The sequence below is a fragment of the Bacillus rossius genome, chromosome 1, assembly GCF_032445375.1.
Source record: "Bacillus rossius redtenbacheri isolate Brsri chromosome 1, Brsri_v3, whole genome shotgun sequence".
Classification (NCBI taxonomy): domain Eukaryota; kingdom Metazoa; phylum Arthropoda; class Insecta; order Phasmatodea; family Bacillidae; genus Bacillus; species Bacillus rossius.
In genome coordinates, this window is record NC_086330.1 from 49,472,708 (window position 1) to 49,492,972 (window position 20,265).

General features: G+C 39.6%; 1 protein-coding gene across 1 annotated transcript in view; it reads right to left on the reverse strand.

Annotated features, from left to right (window-relative positions):
* LOC134535780 (protein O-mannosyl-transferase 2) overlaps positions 1–18,231 on the reverse strand; it is a 70,218-nt gene extending 51,987 nt beyond the window's left edge. The window contains exons 1-5 of the mRNA XM_063375042.1: positions 18,050–18,231; positions 10,275–10,367; positions 5,277–5,361; positions 2,012–2,116; positions 617–725 (exon numbers count right to left, since the gene is read on the reverse strand). Of these exons, the coding sequence (XP_063231112.1) occupies positions 617–725; positions 2,012–2,116; positions 5,277–5,361; positions 10,275–10,367; positions 18,050–18,117 (460 nt within the window). The 5' untranslated portion in view covers positions 18,118–18,231. The remainder of the gene's footprint in view (positions 1–616; positions 726–2,011; positions 2,117–5,276; positions 5,362–10,274; positions 10,368–18,049) is intronic.
* Positions 18,232–20,265: the final 2,034 nt, after the last annotated feature.

The following is a 20,265-nucleotide window of genomic DNA, read 5'->3' on the forward strand; positions in this document are numbered from 1 at the left end:
AAGAACCTAAGCATTTCATAAGTCTGCAAGGCACTGCATACACTGCATACTAAGCATTAATATTTTTGAACTAAAATTAGAGTAGGTATTTTCTTAAGGGCCCTGCCTACTTGGGCACACATTCTTTATGCAAAGCTTCAGAATTATCCATGGAATTTAAAAACTGCTCAAAATATTCAAGTGGAGTCTGTTTATGAAAAGCATTTCAGAATCTGCCGAGATCAGATGAGTAATAGTTCTACTTCCATACTCCGTTTTGAAACTGTAGGAGAAAAGTATGTTTTTAGAAAAACTTTTAGACATGTAACATTCAGTAGAGATTAGAGATTCATGAAAGCACTTAAGAGACTTGCATTACACCTTTTTCTTCAATTCTCCACCATATAATGTTATAGTTACCACTCAAATCTTATAGTTACCCTACACGCGACGAGAAGACTGCCAGCCAGTTCACAGCCTTGCGCTAGGAGGCAATACCGCACTAGAAGCACCAGCAAGCATCGTGCTTATCATCCTGCCTCACTAACACAGATACGCCACTGGCTAGACAGGCCCCTTTAGTGGTTCGATTAGCTCATGAGGTAAAGGATATATATGTAGGTATAAATTAACTCACCACACAAAATGAAAGCTGCAGAGAAAACCGCTGCAGTGAGAGAGTGTGTCATCTCCCACACCGTTATAAATGCAAATGGTACAATACTCGCACCCAAGATGGCACAGAACTGAAACACAACAAGCAGAACTTATCCCAATATGTATCTTATACATAGCTATAAGATAATCCTTACTTAAATTGCAGAACATGTTAATTTTAACATTAGCTGGTGACAGAACTGGCCGCTAGAGATACAACAAAGTTTAAGTTGTGATATACCAAACGGTGATCATGCTCTTCAATACACCATTACATGACAAATCAGTGATCGGTGCTGAATCCCTAATCAGAGTTATTCCCTTGTATCCAGCCTCCACAAGACATCAGAACACACTCCAAAAAGTAGGTACTTCGGTAAAGGTCAGAACGAGAAATTTTTTCCCATTAGATAAGACACAAATTACAACAGACAATACAAAATAAGTTTATTTTATTTTCTCAAGCTGTTTAAGTATACGTGAAATTTTTTCGAGTAACTATTTTTTCCTAGTACATTTCCAATCAAACATTTTGTACACTGATGCAAATATTTTTTTAAAATATGTTCAATTACAGCAGAAACCAGTTTCAACAATCTAGTTTAAACCTAGTCTGTTTAGTTAATTGCCTTCACTTAAATTGCCAAACTTTACTCGGTAACATTTTAACTCTTTATTTTTTTTGGTATTTTTCAGAATTGCTGTAAGCTTGTTTAACTTACAAAAAATTTCAAGAGAAGAGAGTTGCAAAAGAAAAGAGAAATGAGTGAATATGAGCAGAGTGGAGATGTAGCAAACGGTCTTTAATTCAGTATATGTGGCAGCTTAAATAAATTTGCAGCTGTAAGCAAAAATTACATGCATTCACTTCATGCATTTAGCTTCTTCCAACATTTGCAATTTATTTAGTTTGGTATACAAAAAAAAAATTAGAAATCTCTTTAACAACATTAAGTAGTGAAAAAAAAAAAACCAACACACAAACATTACTGATGGATGAATAATGGGGTGATAAAGGCACATGTTAGTTTTGCTTAAATACATAATGATTAATGAAGAAAGTCTGGACCGCAACTAATTTGAAATACGAAACAAATGCAAGATGGAAAAAAATGTTATCACTGGGATAACATCATCACAAAACCATGCTATGGTCCACTGAAGTTTAGTATAGTAGTAATTTACTAATAAACTTAAAAGAAAAAGTACATCATTTGTATCTGAAAATATTTCTAATACTAAATTCAAACAGATATATAATGTTGAGATCAAATATTTTAAATACAAAATTTAACGTGATTTAAAATACAACACCTAATGTACTAAGCAAAATGTCAAGCAGCTTGGGCATTGTCGCATGATGACAGCTACCTACCACTCTCATACCCACGTACTGCACTCCTTCATACTTGTCACCGGGCTTCTCGAAAGGAAATGTGCCATCGTATCCTGTCAAGTAGCCAGACAGCGCAATCAGCATCTGAAATAAATACCTCTTATTGTTCGCTCATCTCACACATCATTAACAAACACTACCGTCAAGCGGGGTGACTACGGTCACGGGGGTGACTATGGTCAAAGCAAAGATATATTTTAAGATTGCTCCTATCCTACAATAAATTACACTACTAGCAATAACTATATTTTTTACAGAATATATGAACATATTGAAATATAACAGGAGAATGTTAACTTAAACTTCGCCAATATATATATTTTTTTTGTTAAATTTTTTGTACCAGCAAATTTACCTCAAAATAAATGTTGGCTAAACTGTTTAACACAGCTGATCAGTGTCATGTGGTATAGCAAAAGGAGTACTTGTGTAACCTGCACCAAGATTTCAGGATTTTAGGTAAGTAAACATGTAAGCATTTATTTTAAAATTGCTGTATGCCATTAATATTTCTAATAAATAGTGTAAATACATAAATAATTTGGGGTTACTATGGTCATTTGTTAATTTTCATTATAACCTATGAAACATGCATATTTTTTAAAATATTAATGTCTACGATAGGTAACCTATTCAGAATTAACTAGCAATTAGGCCTTAAATGTATAAAAACAAGAATACAGATACTTATCACTGTGTTCTTTTTATATTTATTTGCAGGTGATCTTCATGGTGAGAACCTATCAACGATCCCCTGGGTCGCGATCCTACATGGATTACAGCCCAGAACAAATGGATTCAGCAATTACTGCTGTTAGAAAGGGAATGAGCATGACAGCTTCCGAAAGATACAAAGTAAAAATGGAAGCGTTGAGGAAAAGATGCAAGAACATGGACATGAAGAGACCATGGGGACAGACAATATTTACGGAAGCTGAAGAATCTTTGTTGTGTTCTTACACCACCCAGCTTGCTGAATGGGGCTTCCCAATAACCTCATTTGAGTTACGTTTGCTCGTGCGATCAAACTTAAAAAGGCAGGGTAAAACAATCACAAGGTTTTCTGATGGGTGTACCCCAGGAGTAGAGTGGGCTCGTCGTTCATAAAACGCAACAGTGAAAAAATATGTTCCCGCATGGTCTCAAACATCAACCCCAATCGTTCTCAGTGAAGTCCTGAAGATGTTAACAACTATTTTGACAATATGGCAGACATTAGTAACAGAATCTACAGACTTAGGACTTTTCTTAAAAAATCTCGAGGGGGTTTCTTTATTTGGTCAGACAAGCCAGATGTTTTTGTCATTGACAAAGCACAGGTAATCAGAATTCTTCCTGCATCAGTTGAAGAGAGAAGAGGCAGGTTAATGTTTCATGTAACGTTTGATAGCTTTAATGTTGGTTAAACTGTTCAACCGAACGTATGTTTTTTAGTGACGTTGTTGGAGAATTTACAAATTGGTTGGCAAAATGAACAATTATGGAACTGCATGTAACATAACTATGGGTACCGTAGATATGATGCCCTATTTAGGACTATTTTATATATTTCACTCTTGTGTATTGCTATGTATTCATTATTTTGTGTGACCATGTTCACCCCTTTAAAAATTCACCATTTTCAGAATGTTTTGCATTGGTTTTGTGTTGTGACCATAGTGACCCCAATCGGTGAGGTGACTATGGTCACAATGTATTATTTTTTTAGTTAAATATATAGGCTCAAAAAAATTCATGCTAATAGTATTTTGAAAGCCAGAATCATGTACTTTGTTGTACAAATTTTTAATGAAATATATAATTACATATAACAAATCTGGTATGAAAAAACCATTAAAAGTGACCATAGTCACCCCGCTTGACGGTACTCAAGATACAATCAGTATAGTGCTTGATATCAGTTATCTTAAATTTTCTACTACTAATGTCTATTCTTTAGGATAGGGTCACATTTTTTCATTAAAATTAATTGTTTTGTTTATTACTTGATTTTTATTTTAAGCTTATGTATTAAAAAAAATTTATACAGAGTTGTTGTTAATTCTGTCGCTGTTGAACAAATTAAATAAATTTAAAGATAATATTTACTATACAAATTAAAGTGTTTTTTTTAGTTTTTAAAATATAATATTATTTGTTACTTTTTAGTTGAAATTAAATTAAATTTTTTTAAATTCCTCAAAATGCACTAAAAAATCAATTTTCAAAGTCACGAAAATTTTGGGGTCAATTACCCCCCCCCCCCCCCTCCCCTCACCTTTTCCCAAGGAGGTCCGATGGTGCCAGTAGGCCCCGGAAGCACGTCAAAAATAACATACTTTAATTATTGTTCTGACTTAAAAAAAATCAGGGGCAAAAAACCTCTCCCTGAGTGGATTTGGGGGGAGGGGGGGGGGAGTATGGGTTTGAGGACTTCTGAAATTTGAATATTTGAAATTTTGAGATTGACTTTGGGCACATTTTCCACCATGCCCCAGACTCGTGGATATACAAAACGTAATTGCCCGTAGCATGATAGTAGTGTTTTTTTTTGCCCCTAAGCCCCTCCCCCTTTTTCGCTCTTCGGGTCAAAGTCATGAAATTATTGTATTGACATCGAGATTTATACTTGAGAAAGTTCAAATGGATACGTCAATTAGAAGTAGGTTAAAATAAACTTACAATATTTGATTACATAGTTAGTTACAAGTGAAGCTAATATAAGTATGTTAAAAAACCTCAGTTTGGAAATTAATGACAGATCTTGTAGTTACAGGAATTTTACTAAATACACTGTATTGTAATTTCAGACTATACTGATTTCCGGTATCCTGTTGGTTTACAATAATGCTCAAGGCAACCAATAACGTTTACAGCAGTTCCACGGGGATGTATTTGATCATCCTCTCCTATATAGCTCAGATTTTTCACCGAAAGACCACCACTTCTTCAGGCTTATGAAACAGTGGCTTATGTCGCAATGCTTCATGATGACAATGTGCTTTGCATGCTGCTACAGAATAACTTTGTACCTAGGTGGCATATTTTTTTTAAGAAAATATTTCCAAATTTTTTAAACATTATGACAAGTGCCTCAATGTATATGGCAATTATGTCTAGAAGTAAAGTTTAGTTTAGTTATCCACTGTTTATAGTAAAATTTCTGTAACTACGAGTGTCTGTCATTGATCACCAAATGGAGGTATTTTTAACCCTCAATTCTGTTACAATAGCTGTAAATGATAACTATAAAAATTTTTTTTACCTTTCCAAGAGGTGGGTGAACATCAAAAAAGAATGTTCGATTTATGTACCAACTTCCCATTTTTCCAAAATGAGTTTCATCCCAGCTGAAACAGAGGAAATACATATCTCGGAAATTTTTGCATTTCATAGAAAAAGACGTGAAAACTGTACTTAGCCCAGTAAAAACTAACACAATTTATCTGAAGTACTGTGTACCATACTGTGTTTAAGAGCTGAATTATCACAAGTCAATGCAATTTGCTTCATTTTGTGTGCTTTAAAAATTAGTTTAATAAATTAATTTTAAAAAGTACAATTATATTAAGGAAAAGAGACAAGAATGCAAACCCTCCAAAATTATCTACCTATAGGCATAAAATTCATGCCAGATACTAAATGCAAATACCACAGAGCCAGGATTTATGTCACACATGCATAATGTTAAAGTTGCATCAATGCCTTGCAACCTGTTTCAGATATACGTATATAAAAAAATGCTTCGGACTAGAATCAAAGCCTTCTTACTGAACATCAAATGAAAAAATGCATCATAAGTATGTAAATGAAAATAATAACTCATGAGATATATGAAACTGACCTCCTTTGATACAAAGAGTTTTTATCCATAACTTTTAAGAGATTACCATTATTACTATTTATTTTATATATTACTGGATGAAGTACCCGGCATTGCACAGGCTAAACCACCCTTAGGAGTTGATTTTTGGATAACCTCGTTCTCAGTTGATGTATATGTAATATAAGGAACATCACTGAATGGGTTGACATCTGTAGGAAATGTACTTGAAAAACTGGAAATTTTGATCTTTAACACCTGCAACACTTCATGGAAGCTTTATGTTCTCAGTTAATGTCTACTTAATATAAAAACCGTGCTACTTTTATCTCTCGCCAGTAAACATTTTTGTCAAGCAGTCATGACATCGGTCAGACATTGATCCTACTGTGAGAGATGATTGCTGTCATCATAACTGGTGGCATATGAAGTTTTCAGGTTTCTTCTGTTAATTCTGTATATATGTGTTGATACTTGGCCAAAATTTTTCGGTTTAATTCAGAAAGTGATTCTTGATATTTTTCTACTGCTTTCTGATGTGCAGTAGGGTTATTTACAGAAGATTTTTTTTTCTGAATTTTTTTGAGTTTTATTTGTGTATTGAGCCCTTCGATTTTTGTTTGACTTCTGTGTTGTCGAAGCAATCTGTTCTAAGATATGGTATGACGAAGATGAATACAGGAACTGACTCTCAGGCGACGGAGTTACTGGTATTTCTACTCTTCACGTTTTTATTATTTAACATAAAAATATGTAAATGTTTACAAAAGTATTTGAAAGTATATGATGTTGCTGCCATTAGTAACCCCGAACCATCGAGCAATATTTGTGTATCGCACCATCGAGCAATCACTCATGGCTATCTCTCCAACTCTTCCCCTTTCCACGGCAGCGTTAAAAAGTAGGTAACACAAACACTGAACACAAGAACCTAGAATAAGAAGTATTAATTTCTAAAAACTACAAATTTCACAACAAAAACTATCTTCCATGAAACAATTAACATCAACTCCTATACAGTAACAAGCTGATACATTCATTAAATAATTTAAAAAAACACAGGTTAGGATGGAATTTTATTTTAGAAAAGGTAAAATAAGTTCCAGGTAGGAATAATATTTATTTGAAGTTCTTTACAAAATATTTACCTTCTTACCAAACTCTGTGTTCCTCTGTTTACATAATAAATAATTCCACTTTGTTGTTCTGTAACTGGATGTTCAAAACGGTAATTATCACGGAAAATACATAGTAATTGGCAGCACTGTGATCATTTGCTTGAAGTTTTACCACTATTAGATAATATTTAGTCAACATATGTTGACAAAATGTGAGACAAAACATTAAATGCACAGTACAAGTAAAGCCTTCAGGTAATTAAATACCCACAGTTTGTGTGTGGGACGGAACCATAAGTATATGGGACTGTGGAAGGTGTTGGCAGTACGGGAGTGACCACAGCAGAACTGCATTGTGCAACCTCACGCTGAACCAGTGGGTATTCCCACAGGAAATGGCTGAATTAAGTTGCGCTACAGGCTCACAATGTGGTACTGAACCGAGGGTACTACCAGCAGCAAGCCATTTACCAGGAAAGCCACTAGCCAGTCTGTAACCTCTCAACTGCAGCACATTCACATTGATTTTTCTATCAATTTGAATAAATTGAAAGAAAAAACTTTTAAAGAAAATAAATAGCTTAAGATTTGTCAGTAACGTAAAATCAAATTATAAATCGTCAAATGATATTTCAGCTCTATATCATTTATTATTTATGTGAAGATTGATGTTAGATTGATTTTACTTATATTCTACTGCATTTTGGAAATTAAAGTCTGAGAAATTTTCTGTATGCTGTATTAACAACATAATATACTGAATATTTCAATAGTTTGGTTTTTAAACGTATACTATAAGACAGGGGTTCCCAACAAAGTGTTTTGCAATATGGCAGTTTTATTTGTAATAAATAACTCTGAAAACAAACAATTATTTACATTAATCCAAATAGAACAACATTACAAACAATTTTTGGCAATTATTACAAATTTAGTCCAAAAATCCAGATTCATAAACAACTGCTATTTTTGGTGGTAAATTTGTTGCTGCTTGTCCATTATGCGCACCAGCGCACACAATCACCCTGACACGCTCAGGTATTGCTCATGTCAAAAACCTAGACTTGCCATGTACATGCTCCCGACAATATATCAATATGTCAGCATTTGATCGCGTTCCACCTGAAACATTGCCATGTACCACTAGTGGTACGCATACAAACGGTTGGGAAACCCTGCTGTAAAGTGTTCTTGAATTGAAATAAAAATAACAAATAACTGAATAAATGAAATACAACCATGAAAAAATTCCACAAGAAACATTCACACCAACACAATCGAAAAAATAAACATAAATTTATGTTTACGTAACTTCAATCAATGCATGCATACATGCATATAAACAAAGAATTAAAAAATACTAATTTTAATTTTTTGTTTGGAACCCTGTGAAACTTAAATAGGTTTACTCTCAGTCTCTTTTTGACTTTTGAACTCTCCGGGCATCCTTGCACATTTTACACTTGCCGGAAATGATTATGGCGGGTGGACTTTCTACTGGTGAAGGTAAAATGCTCTCAGGTCAAGTGGGTCATGCACTTGAAGCTTCACCTCTTGAGGAAGAGTCAAGAGGGCAGTGGTCTGCTGATTTTTTTGGCACGATCACCTACTTCTGCATTGTTTGTAATGTTCAGTGTATTGTGATTTTTAGGACAGTGGATATATTATTTATCTTGTTACAATAAAAAATCAACATCAAATATTAATTTTGATCATTTTTGTGTATAAAGTATTTATTTTTGTGTATTTAATTATTACAGGTTATGTGAAGCATACAAACATATGTTCAAGCTTGTAGCATTGCAGAACCCTGCCCTCCAAGATAAATAATTTTCTTTTAAACTTCTTTTGGTATAGGTAAATATAAATAAGTCAATGTTTTTAGAGTGGTGTGTATGTTATAAGACAGTAGAACCAGACGTTATGAATATTAATATATGTTATTTGCACGTGCTCTGTGTTTTAAGAAGGTATTTTGTATTTTATTAGACATTTTTAATCATTACTATTTTTTATGTAATTATTCACAAATGAGCCGCTGTACTAGAATTTTACCTGTTTAGGCCTACTTTTTCAGGTTATTTCTAAATGATTTTAATTTTGTAAAGTAATTTGTATTATAATTGCTGTTTGTAGTGTTCATTAACGTGTGGAATGATTCATGGATAGAAAGAGAGGCATGAGAGGCCTGTAAGTGTGAGTGAGAAAGAAACAGTACTTCCCCGCCAACCGAGATAAAGACGGTAATTTCCCCCCTGCGTGGGAACTGAGTGATAACTGCTCTCTCACGGTGTGGGAGAGAGAACGAGAATGGGAGTCCCCGATTTCGATGTGAAATTGAAAAGAGATAGATCAGGGGAAGCCCAGAGTTGTGTGTGTACAAGGTTTTTCCATGTATTGTAATTTGTTCTGTGATTGGCTTGTATCTGTAAGCGTGAATGAAGCGTGCGTGTGATTGGTCGGTGAGGTCATGTGACGTCTACTCCCTGCGTGGAGGAGACGGTGACAAGACTTCACCAGTCGTCTGTCGAACGCTGGACGAGTAGGTCGCGTTCGGTGGCTTCTCGCAGATGATGTAGAAGTATTTTGAAGAGATAATTTCACGTTGGTGGTCGGAGCCAGGCCTATTATTAAATTAACCTAATTTTCTTTATATTTCGTTCGGACAGTATTTAGAAATTTTGATCACCTATGTCGGCGTTTTGGCTCGTGGCGAAATTCGTTTTTTCGCTGGGTGCGGCCCTGTTCGAGGTCGCACCATCTTCGTGTACTTGCAGTAAAACATTACTGAAGGACTTAATCTATGCTATTTTTTTCGTTAATTCTCATCGCGCGAGCTACCAGCATTTTTCGACGGGCAGATGTATGTGGAATGAGTGAGTAACCTCTTTTGAAAGTGTTTGGATTCGTCTGTGCATTCTAATTGGAAAGAATAAAACAAAAACTACAATCGACGCTTTAAATCTTTTTATTTGTGTATGTAACGAACCGTTACAAGCTCAAAAAAAAAATATTTTCATTAAGCTCTCAACATTTGTGACATGATAGTATGTATTACATTAGGTATTGCCAAAGCAATTCCACCTTCAGATGAACCTTTATTTGTAATTGTATTTTACAAGATAACTGCTTTTGTGCCAGGTTCAAAAATAAATTCCTCAAGTTGTTCTCTTCACCCACATGAGAGTTGCCAACTCATACTGACCTTGGTTTATTTGCTCCTATATCTTACAACTCCTCGGGAGCAAAATAAACGGCAAGTAAAACAAACCTCACATGAGAAGTACATAATACTCAAAAACAAACACCACACATGACGTACCACACGTGATCTGGCTCAGCAACTTTGTGTAGCCTCGTCCAGCCCGTCAACAACAGCAAGACACCAAACACCAGCCACCAATTCATACTGCCACTAGAAAACAACACATGACTATGTTCGGTCCAATGAGCAATCAAAAGAACACAATAAACACTGCTAATACATAAACACCTTGAAATAATGCAGCAAAGCTCCTGAAAATGGAAACTTTGGTATATATGTGAAGATTTGATTTTGTATTTTTTTTTTAGTTGGTAAATTTCAAACAAACAGTTTTGAAAGCCCAGCTTCTTTTTTTTTTTTACATTTAGTATGATCCCTTTGCCTGTCTACAAAATTATAAATTATCATGTACATACATTTTTATGTATATTTATAACAAATAAATAGGTAAAAAAAGATTTTTTGGTCATCAATACGACACTGTTTACTTGTTCATAGATTTTTGTTAGTTTATTTTTTACATGTACCATTTTTGATTACATTGGTGATTGCACTTTAAGGGTCCGCCTACCTGGGCACACATATGATGTACAGTGTTTCAGAAGAAACCACGCAATTTCAAAACTGCTCAAAATATCATCATGATGCCTGTTTACAAAAGCATTTAAGAATACGCCACGAGCGGACAAGTAGTTCTGTTTTCGTCTTTATTTTTTTTAAATGTATTTTTAGAAGAGTGAAAATGGCTAAAAACGTTTTGTATCAGAATAACTTTTAGGCACGGAACACCAGGTACAGATTCTTGGAAAGTATCAAGAGTCATGGGTAACAAATTTTTTTTTTTTTTTTCCATTTCTCCGCCATATATTGTTGTAGTCACAGCTCAAATTTCATAGTTGCCCTATGCACGACGAGAAGACTGTGCGCCAGTCCACAGCCTTGCAATTAGAGGCGATACTCGCGCTAGAAGCACCAGCGAGCGTCGAACTTATCATCCCGCCTAACCAACACATATACACCCCTGATTAGGCAGCCTCTTAATAGAACTGTTTTAGTGTTTATTCTGGGCCACTTCACTGTGCATTCGCTGGGCAGGCTCTCAGGGAGCTATTACCTCCCAAATACACTAGTCTTTATTATTTTTTACATTATTCATATCCACAATCTCAACATGAGAACAGGGCTTTTTGAAGCTTTTTGTCTTAATTTAACTGAAACTGAAGTGAAACATATTACCAAAACATAATTTTTAAACTAAAACCAAAAATCTACCCCTTCTCAAAGTTTTGAGCCCCATCAAGCTTCAAACATTTGTTTTTTCAATGTACAGAGATAAAGCTAAAATAATAAAACAGGACTTATTTACAAAAATTAAATAATCACATGTAGAAGAATACAAAGCAAACAGGCAGGTATGGTATTCAGGTTTGCTTTGCTCACACTGAGGGTACGTAAATCTATAAAGCTGGCTGCTTTTTTTTTATTGGCCTTACTCACACATCAGAAATAATGTTACTGAAATCAACAGTCACTGTTTATCAGGAATAGAAGTATAGCGTAAAGGGATGAATGACAAGTGTGAGCTAGCCCACAGGATATGCTTGAAGTGCACGAAAGCCTAACAAAGTATGCAACCAGGAGTCACTGAAGGACACTTCTCTACCATTATAAATAGACTTGCCATACGTCCCGGTTTCGCCGGGACAGTCCCGGATATTTCAGGGTTGTCCCGGTGTCCCACCCGGTTGTTGAAATTGTCCCGGTTTAGATTCAGGGCACAGTTTCTTGGAAACAATTGAGCAAAATTATTAGATAAGAGAATGATTAATCTGCTCTTGTGTGATCAGTAACAGTTTGGTAAGTAACACAGTAATACAAATTTACAGAAGTCGGCAGCAGAGAAGTCCGTTGGAGGCGAAGCCTGCAGTCGATGTAACCTTGAATCAACCAATATGCATCCCGCCTTCGCGTGATTGTCATTGTCAATATGTTTCCCCACTCTAGCAGCGCCAAAATATACCTACCACTTACGAAACTGCCCGACATGTACCGAGCACTAACGGAATCTCGCGGTAGTCGCCAAGTGAAAAATACGAGTGGTACAACAAGTAGAAACCTGTTTTGTTTTGTAAAAATATCATGTTTGTGTACCATTATGAATAAAATAACAAAGATTATTTATTCTATATTTTAAGTGTTTTTTACATTACTGTTTTCATAACCCCCTCCCCCCCGAAACCGACATCCCTAAAACCTAAAGTAAAAAAGATAGAACTGTCCCGGTTGGTCCGTGAAAAAATATGGCAACCCTAATTATAAATGACTGAAGTATACACAAAAATTGCCTCCAAGTGCGAGGCTGTGAACTGGCACACAGTTTTCACCTCGTACAAGGAGCAACTATGAGATTTGAGCAGTAACCTTAACAATTTAAGGTGGAGCAATGAAGATAAAAGTGTACTTTAAGTCCCTTGGGTTCTTTCAAGAATGTGCACCGGGAGTTTCATGCCAAAAAATGATTCTAAGAACACGTGTTTAAAACATTTTCATCTAAAAATACATTTTAAAAATAAAATATGAAAACAGAACTACTCATCCACCCTCAGAATACTCTTAAAATTATTTTTGTAAAACAGTCTCCACTTGCATGGATGTAGCCAAGATTTTTGGGAGAGGGAGGGCAAATATAGCTGTAACAATAATAATTTTTTGATAGGCCTGTTTTTGGGGTCTGAGGGGAGTGGTAAGGCCCCCTCATACACACAAAAGCGGCTGGTTCGGTGTTCCTCCTCCAGAAGTTTTCAAAATATGATGCTTCAATACACAATTTTGGCTACCTGATGACATTCAAGTGCTTTTTTTCAAAACGTGAAATTTTTAAATAAAACGTGATACTTATGAATTGTACAACCTTACACTATTTTCAAATGCTTATGATTGTGTCCTAATATGCATTCAAAGAGAAGGCTACTTACTATATAATTTTTCATATTCAGTGGCCATAAATTAAGCCATATATTTGTTATTTTAAGCTGGTGGATGAGTTTCTTTAAAGGGAGGCCATGTCCCCTCCCTGCCCATCCTTGACTTTAACCGTCATTTTCAAATCTCATGGTTTTTTTCTGAAGCTCTGCACACCGTATGTGTGCCCAGGTAGGAGGGGTCCTTAAAATATTTTCCAAGGTTAGCTAAGGAGTGTAAGTGCGTGAAGGGCAAAGCTCGGTGGCAAGCACGTGGCGACTAGGGTAGGGATGTGTGGGAGGGTGAAATGTAAGGGTTGCAGGAAAGTGTGGAGGAAGAGGGATGGTGGCATCCAATGTAATATGTGTGATGAGTTGTTTCACTTTGCTTTGGAGGTGTGACAGAGGGGGTATAAGGTTTCGAGAATGAAGTGTGGGTTTGCAAGAAGAGTGGCTTAACAAAGGAGGTAGGTCAAATGCAGATGTGCGAAGGATGGGGGGAGACAATTGCAGGTGATGGGAAGGGAGTCAGGGCAGTCTGGTGTAAACCAGGGGAGGGAATGGTTGTGGAATATGTTCTTGAGACATTAGTTAAAAAAGGGTAGATGTGGAAAAAGGAGGAAGCTAAGGGAAAGAAATGGAGAGAGGAAATCTTACCGCATGTGGAGCAGAAAGAAAATGGCATATTGAGAAGGTTAGAATAGTATAGGACAGATAGAAAAGTAATAGACAGACTTAATGAACTAGATGAGGAAGTCGAGAACCTAAAAAGGGCCCTAGCTGAAACAGAGGGCAGGTATACAGAGGAGCAAAGAGTAGGTGTCCGAGGAAAGGAAACAGATGGGGAGGTTGTGGGACGAGCAGACAAGGATGGCAACCTACAAAATAAAATAAACCAGTTAATAGCAGAGTTGAAGGTGAGTAAAATGAGAGAAAATGCTATGTTGAGGGAGCATTCTGATACGGTGAGGAGGCTACAGGAAGAGATCAGCAGATTGAATAGACTAAATTACACTTTAGATGAGGAAGTGAAGGTATGGAAGCATAGGCGAAGGGAGGGTGGGGGCAGCGCGAAAAACAGCATTAGTCAGAAAGGAAGGGTAGAAAACAGAAATACTAAGCAGAGTTTGCGATAAAGTGGAAGGAACGTTGGGTTGAGGTGGATAGTAAGGGGAGTGTAGACAAGCGGAAAGATAACGACAGAGTACAAGGGAACGGAACTGGCAGGGAGACAGTAGCATTGTTCAGGGACTTAATGCTCCAGTACGTGAAGGTTCATGGGGCCTACAAGGCAGTCAGAAGTGGAGAGACAAATGTGGATGTACAGGGAAGGGTAAAGGAGTGCAATCTGGAAGGTGTGAATGGTGGTGGTGCATGTGAGTACAAATGACCTCAACAGGGTTAGAGGACCACAAAAATTTGAAAATGATATGAGAGAAATGCTACATGAAATCAGGCGACAAACGAGTGGGACCATTGTAGTGAGTAGGGTGTTACCCAGAAGGGAAATCAATTTGGGAAAACTAAAGGCTGCGGAACGTCATCATGAGACAATGCCAGATGTGGGGAGCAGATTTTGTGAGTGCCAGGAGCAAGATAAGTAGGTGGCATATGGATAGAGACCAGGTTCATCTAAACAGAGAAGGTGTGGGAATATTAACACAGGTGCTCGAGGAGGGGCTGAGATCAAGAAGTGCAGGGCAGGGAAACTGGCAGGGAGGGGGGGGAGGATGCAGGCAGGAAAAAGATAGGAGTATAGTTGGAGGTGAGTAAATAGGAGGAGGCAGGGGGGAACGTTAGTAATGAGACGGATTGGTGGGAGAGAATAGGATATGGGGTAGAGAAGATGAATAGGGCAGAAGAGCGGCTGATAAAGAAAGGATTACGCGGGAAAGGAACACGTAATGGTGGACCGGAACTGAGTCACGAAGGGGAAAATACAACTTTGTGAAGGTAACACAAATAAATTGTAGAACTATATACAGAAAGGTTGACATGTTGTTGTAGCGATTGAGACGTGGTTGGACGAAGAAATTGCGGATGGGGAAATGTGAAGGGCTAATTATGAGATATTTAGAAGGGACAGAAACATAAATGGGGGAGGGATAATGGTTTGTGTACAGTTAGGGACTGATTGAAAAGGTTGGATGGTTGGGGAAGAATGCAGAATCATTGGAATTACGAATCCGTACAGACCCCCCCAAGGGCAAGGATATGAAGCCATCGAGGCAGTAAAAAACAGGGTGGACATGCTAGGGAAGGATAGGTGGGTGATAGTGGCAGGCAATTTTAACATGCCAGGGATGGTGTGGGAACAGGGACCGGAAATGGGGGAGAAAGAGCAATGATGGGCATCCCAGCTGGTAAATTGTGATAGGGGCAGGTGGTGGAGGAGCACACCCGAAAGGGTAATGGTGAAGAGGAGAGTGGAAACCTGCTGGATGTGGTGCTAGTGAGACCGGTGGAGGCGGTGGTAGGCAGTATGGTGATGGTGGGGATCAGCAACCACAGAATACTGGTGGTGGAGATTGGGATGGGTTGGCGGGATGTAGAGGAAAAGCTAGAGAAAGTGGTGAAAGTGTGGGGTAGAGCCGTAGAGCAGACAGAGCAGGAGCGGAGGCATTCTTAATGGAAGAGTATTACAAGTGGGTAAAGATTGAGGGATTAAGACGAAAAATGGGCAGCCTTCAGAAACATACTGGGACGGATGGTGGAGCTTTTGTGCAGGATAAAAGAATTGCAAAAGGGAGTGACCCTCTGTACTATGGGGGGGGAGATAAGGGCCATCAAGTGGAGATGCAGGAGGCTGCATGCTAGGGCCAAGAAGCTAGGAGGGGAAGGGCTAAAAGAAGATATGAAGGAGCTGGGAAAGGAAGTGGAGAAAAAGACAAAGGAGGCAAGGGATGCCTACATGGAAAGGCTGATTGATGAAGGGGGTAGAGGGAATTGGGCGGAAGAGGGGCTACCAGTAATGAGGAGAGACGGGCAGGAGTGTGTGGGGGATCTAAAAAAAGGTAAAATTACTACAGGAGCAATATCTATTTTCATGGAGGGAGAGGTATGGTATGGAGCACAGGGTGAGAAGCCAGGGGGAGAGAGAGGCCTAGAAATAAAGATAGAGGAGGTGATAAGGAAGGTGGGTAGGCTAAAGAGGGGGGGGAGAAAGCGGCTGGTCCCGTTGGGATAGGAAACAGCCACCTCAAATTAGGACGGAAGGAGGTCTGTAGATACTTGCAAGTACTATACACACAGTCAATAAAAGAGGGACAGCTGCCAAGGCAATGGAAGGAGGCAGTGGTGGTGCCTATTTTCAAGGGGGGGTGGAGATAAGGCAAAACCAGAAAATGGAAAAACTGATAGTGAGGTATATGGTATAAAATATTGGAGATCTGGAATGGATGAATGAGAGGTATAATGGCTTAAGGAAAGGTTCCTCCTGTGAGGATGCAGATGGCTGGACTGCTGGAGGACTTGGTGGAGACTGGATATGGGCAAACAGGAAGATGCAATCTTTATTGATTTTGAGAAGGCGTTCAATAAGGTACCAAACGAGAAGGTGATGGAGAAGGTTGATAGTCTCACAGAGGACAGCAAGGTGGTGAATTGAAAAGGGGACTTCCTGAGGAATAGGAAACATCAGTGAAGGTGGGAATGGAATGGTCAGAAGAAGGGGCCGCGAAATCAGGGGTACCGCAGAGGAGTGTTATGGGGCCTAGCTGTTCCTAATCATAATGAACAATGTTGGGGAACAATTGGATAAAAAAAACTGTGCTGATGGCTGCATGATCGATGAAAAATTGGGGGAAGAGGCACAACTGCAGGAAGACTTGGAAGAAGCTGGAAGCTTGGTCGAGGGCAAATGGAATGAGGATAAATATGAACAAAACGTAGGTGGTCAGATTCACGAGGAGAAGAAAAGTTGTTAAACACATTTAGTTGGAAGGGGCAAGAGATGCAGAAGGTAGGGGAATACAAGTACCTAGGAGTAACCCTACAGAGTGACCTAGGTTGGGGAAAGCAGGTGCAGCAGGTGTTAAAGAGGGCAGGGACTGATTGCTAGGACACTGAAGGGGACAGGATGGAGAGTATAGGGGAAGGCATATTCTATGTTGGTGAGCCCAATGCTTGAATACGCAGTGGAAATTTGGTACCCATACTTATAGATAGAAATTAAGTAACTGGAAAGGGTGCAACGTAGAGTGACTAAATCGGTAATGGGTATGTAGAGGGAAGGGTCGAAGGGTGAGATGCATAGGCCATCTGTGATAATGAAGAGGCTGGGGTGAGACACACTACACAGGAGGAAAGTAGAGTGTGTGATGGAGCTTTTTAGGGTGACAAGGGATGAGGGGGGCTAGGGGATGCTGGGAGACAGGTTAAACAAAGGGGAGTATAGAGGGAGGAGGGATCATGAGTAGAAATTCAGAAAGTGGAGAAAAACAGAAAGAGGAAGGAAAGTATTTCTGGTGAGGATGGGCGGAAGTGAAAAGGGATTGAGGGAAAGATACTGGATGTGAGAAGGAGAAAGGACTTTAGAATGAGGCTTTAGAAATTGTGCGAGTAGGGGGGGGGGGGGGTGAACTTCTTGCCAACGGGCGGAAACCCAATCGTAAGTGTATAAATCACTCAATACTTAACTGGATGTCACTTGATTTAGACAGTATAAATTGCAAACGGAAAAAGTGACGAGACAAAAATAAAATGGCAAAACTAGCGTACACCATCTACTTCATTCCCTCAATCATTTCACAATAATTGGGATGTACTTTATCATTCTAAAATATATTTTCAGTTGCATTACACTTTTAAAAGGTAGCTCAAAACCAATATACCCCCACACACGTTTTCTTCGAATAGAAAACAAAACCTCACCTGGCCTGTAAACCAGATTGAATATCATGGCATTTAGCTTCCTTCTTTTCAGAACCTTTAGTTTCCATTATAAAAAGTGAAATCGATACTATAATATTTTTTGATAACTATTTAACCTCAACACTTTTAAATTAAAGCCTTCATAAACAAAAACACAAAGGAATACGATAACAACATATATCGATAAAATAACTGTTTATTATTTGTTTCATACTCAGAGCAAGAAAAGAATGTCATTCGGTTTCAACCGCTGTTCCCTAGATACCATTTTCTGTGTCATTATTTCAAGGTGGTGTATATTGACGCCGACCGCCAATGCTCCTCTATGTCGCATAGACCGCTATGCCTCATCAACGTCTCGCAAAGGCGGGTGCACCGAACGCGCTCGTGCGCGCAGCAAGTGTAGTTTGTGCAACTAGGCGAACGCAAGGCAACGAGTGCTACGTCGGCGGAAGGATCCGGCCGGGTATGGCATATCCCTCTGCCGCACTACAACAAATTAACGTGGGGCGCCATTTTGACGCCGTCCCCGCTACCTCCTATGATTTTTACGTGATTTTTGTTTGGGTTCGAGATCTCAGGGAGGATTCGGCCTTGTGGCTAGAGGTAGAGGTTAACGCAGTAGGGCCCCCCGAGCTGTTATGGCCACTCGGGACGCCTGAAGAAGAACACAAAGTTTCTGGAGGATATTTGATGAATTTATTACGGCACAGCCCTATACATAGTGCTGCCCGTTCTGGCCGTAACGGTTGTCCCAGATCGACTAGTCACACGCGCAGCCCACTTCCTCAGTGGCGGCTCACGATTTTAATGTGCGTGAAGGACGTACTTTTACACACGATGCGGCGGTTACATAATAAACTCTAACAAGACAAATTAAACCTTGACGAACAAAACAATTCACTATTACACTATATTTATTATACTGGGCTATCGGCACGTAGGCCCGTGTCTCCGGCTACTCTTCGTGCTTCCTAGATGTGTCCCAGGGACTGATTCGTTAGTATGTTTGGTGGCACGATACCATGCGGCGGTTACAAGTAAACTCTAACATGACAAATTATACTTTGACGAAAAAACACTTCACTATTACACAACACTTATTATACTGGGATAGTGGCACGTAGGCCCGTGTCTCCGGCGACTCTACGTGATTCCTAGACGTGTCCCAGAGACTGATTCGTTAGTACGTTCGGTGGCACATGTCGCCTTTTGGCTGCCCCGTGCTAATTAGCCGGTAAGCTAAGTTGGGGCGTGAAGCGCCGACATAACGTCTCGTAAACGTCCCACAGTACTTACGTAACACGTTGAACACTCATCCTGGAGCACTGATTTAATTAAGTGAAATACCTTGACGTCCCTCGGCTTCTGGTCCCTATTTCCCCGTTTACTAGAAATTCCTGTTATGCCCGTACTGCTCTCGTCGGAGAGGTGTGGGTCCAGGCCGACGTGGCCGGGACCGGGAAATGCGGGACCTGGAGGGATGGTGAGGTAGAATGACAGGTAGATCGAAAGGACCACTCGATGTTGATCGTTCCACGAGCTCTTTTATTGCAATCAGAGAGCTTGCCGCGGCCTGGCGGATCCGTCGCGGGGTGCGCGCCCTTCCCACGAAGACCCGGACTCCCGAAGACCGTCTCGTACGGCCCACTCGTCCCGACGCGTACTGGCAGTTCTCCCACGTAACAAAGTTCCTGATATCCAACTGCTTCGCAAAGGCACGTGATGCGTGCGCGGTTCTTAAGTACTGACTCGTAACGTCGGCGATGGTTCAGCAATGAGTAACTATGTCCCTCACAAAGACACGTGATGCGTGCGCGGTTCTTACGTACTGACTCGTAATGTCGGCGAAAGTTCAGCGATGCGTAACTATGCTTACGCGTCCTATAATGACCGTCTCGTGACGTAACTCGTAACTCGTAACTCGGACACCCAATCGCGTGGGCGGCACAACGTAGGCAGCGCGGCTGCTGCGAATGCTCGTACTGTGGCGGTGTCGCCGGACTGTAAGCTCGATAGACCCGTCTCGCGATCAGCGCGGAGCGGAGCGCACGTCCGCCGCTGCTCGAGTCCTGAGTTCAACTGCTCTCCCCTGCCCGCCCGCGGTCCGTCGCGCGCGGGCTGCGGGGGAGGGGAGGGGAATCGGCCGGCGTGGGAGAGCGCCACCCCTCGCGACGCGGATGAGCGCCAGGCCGCGCTTACATATAGACACTGCG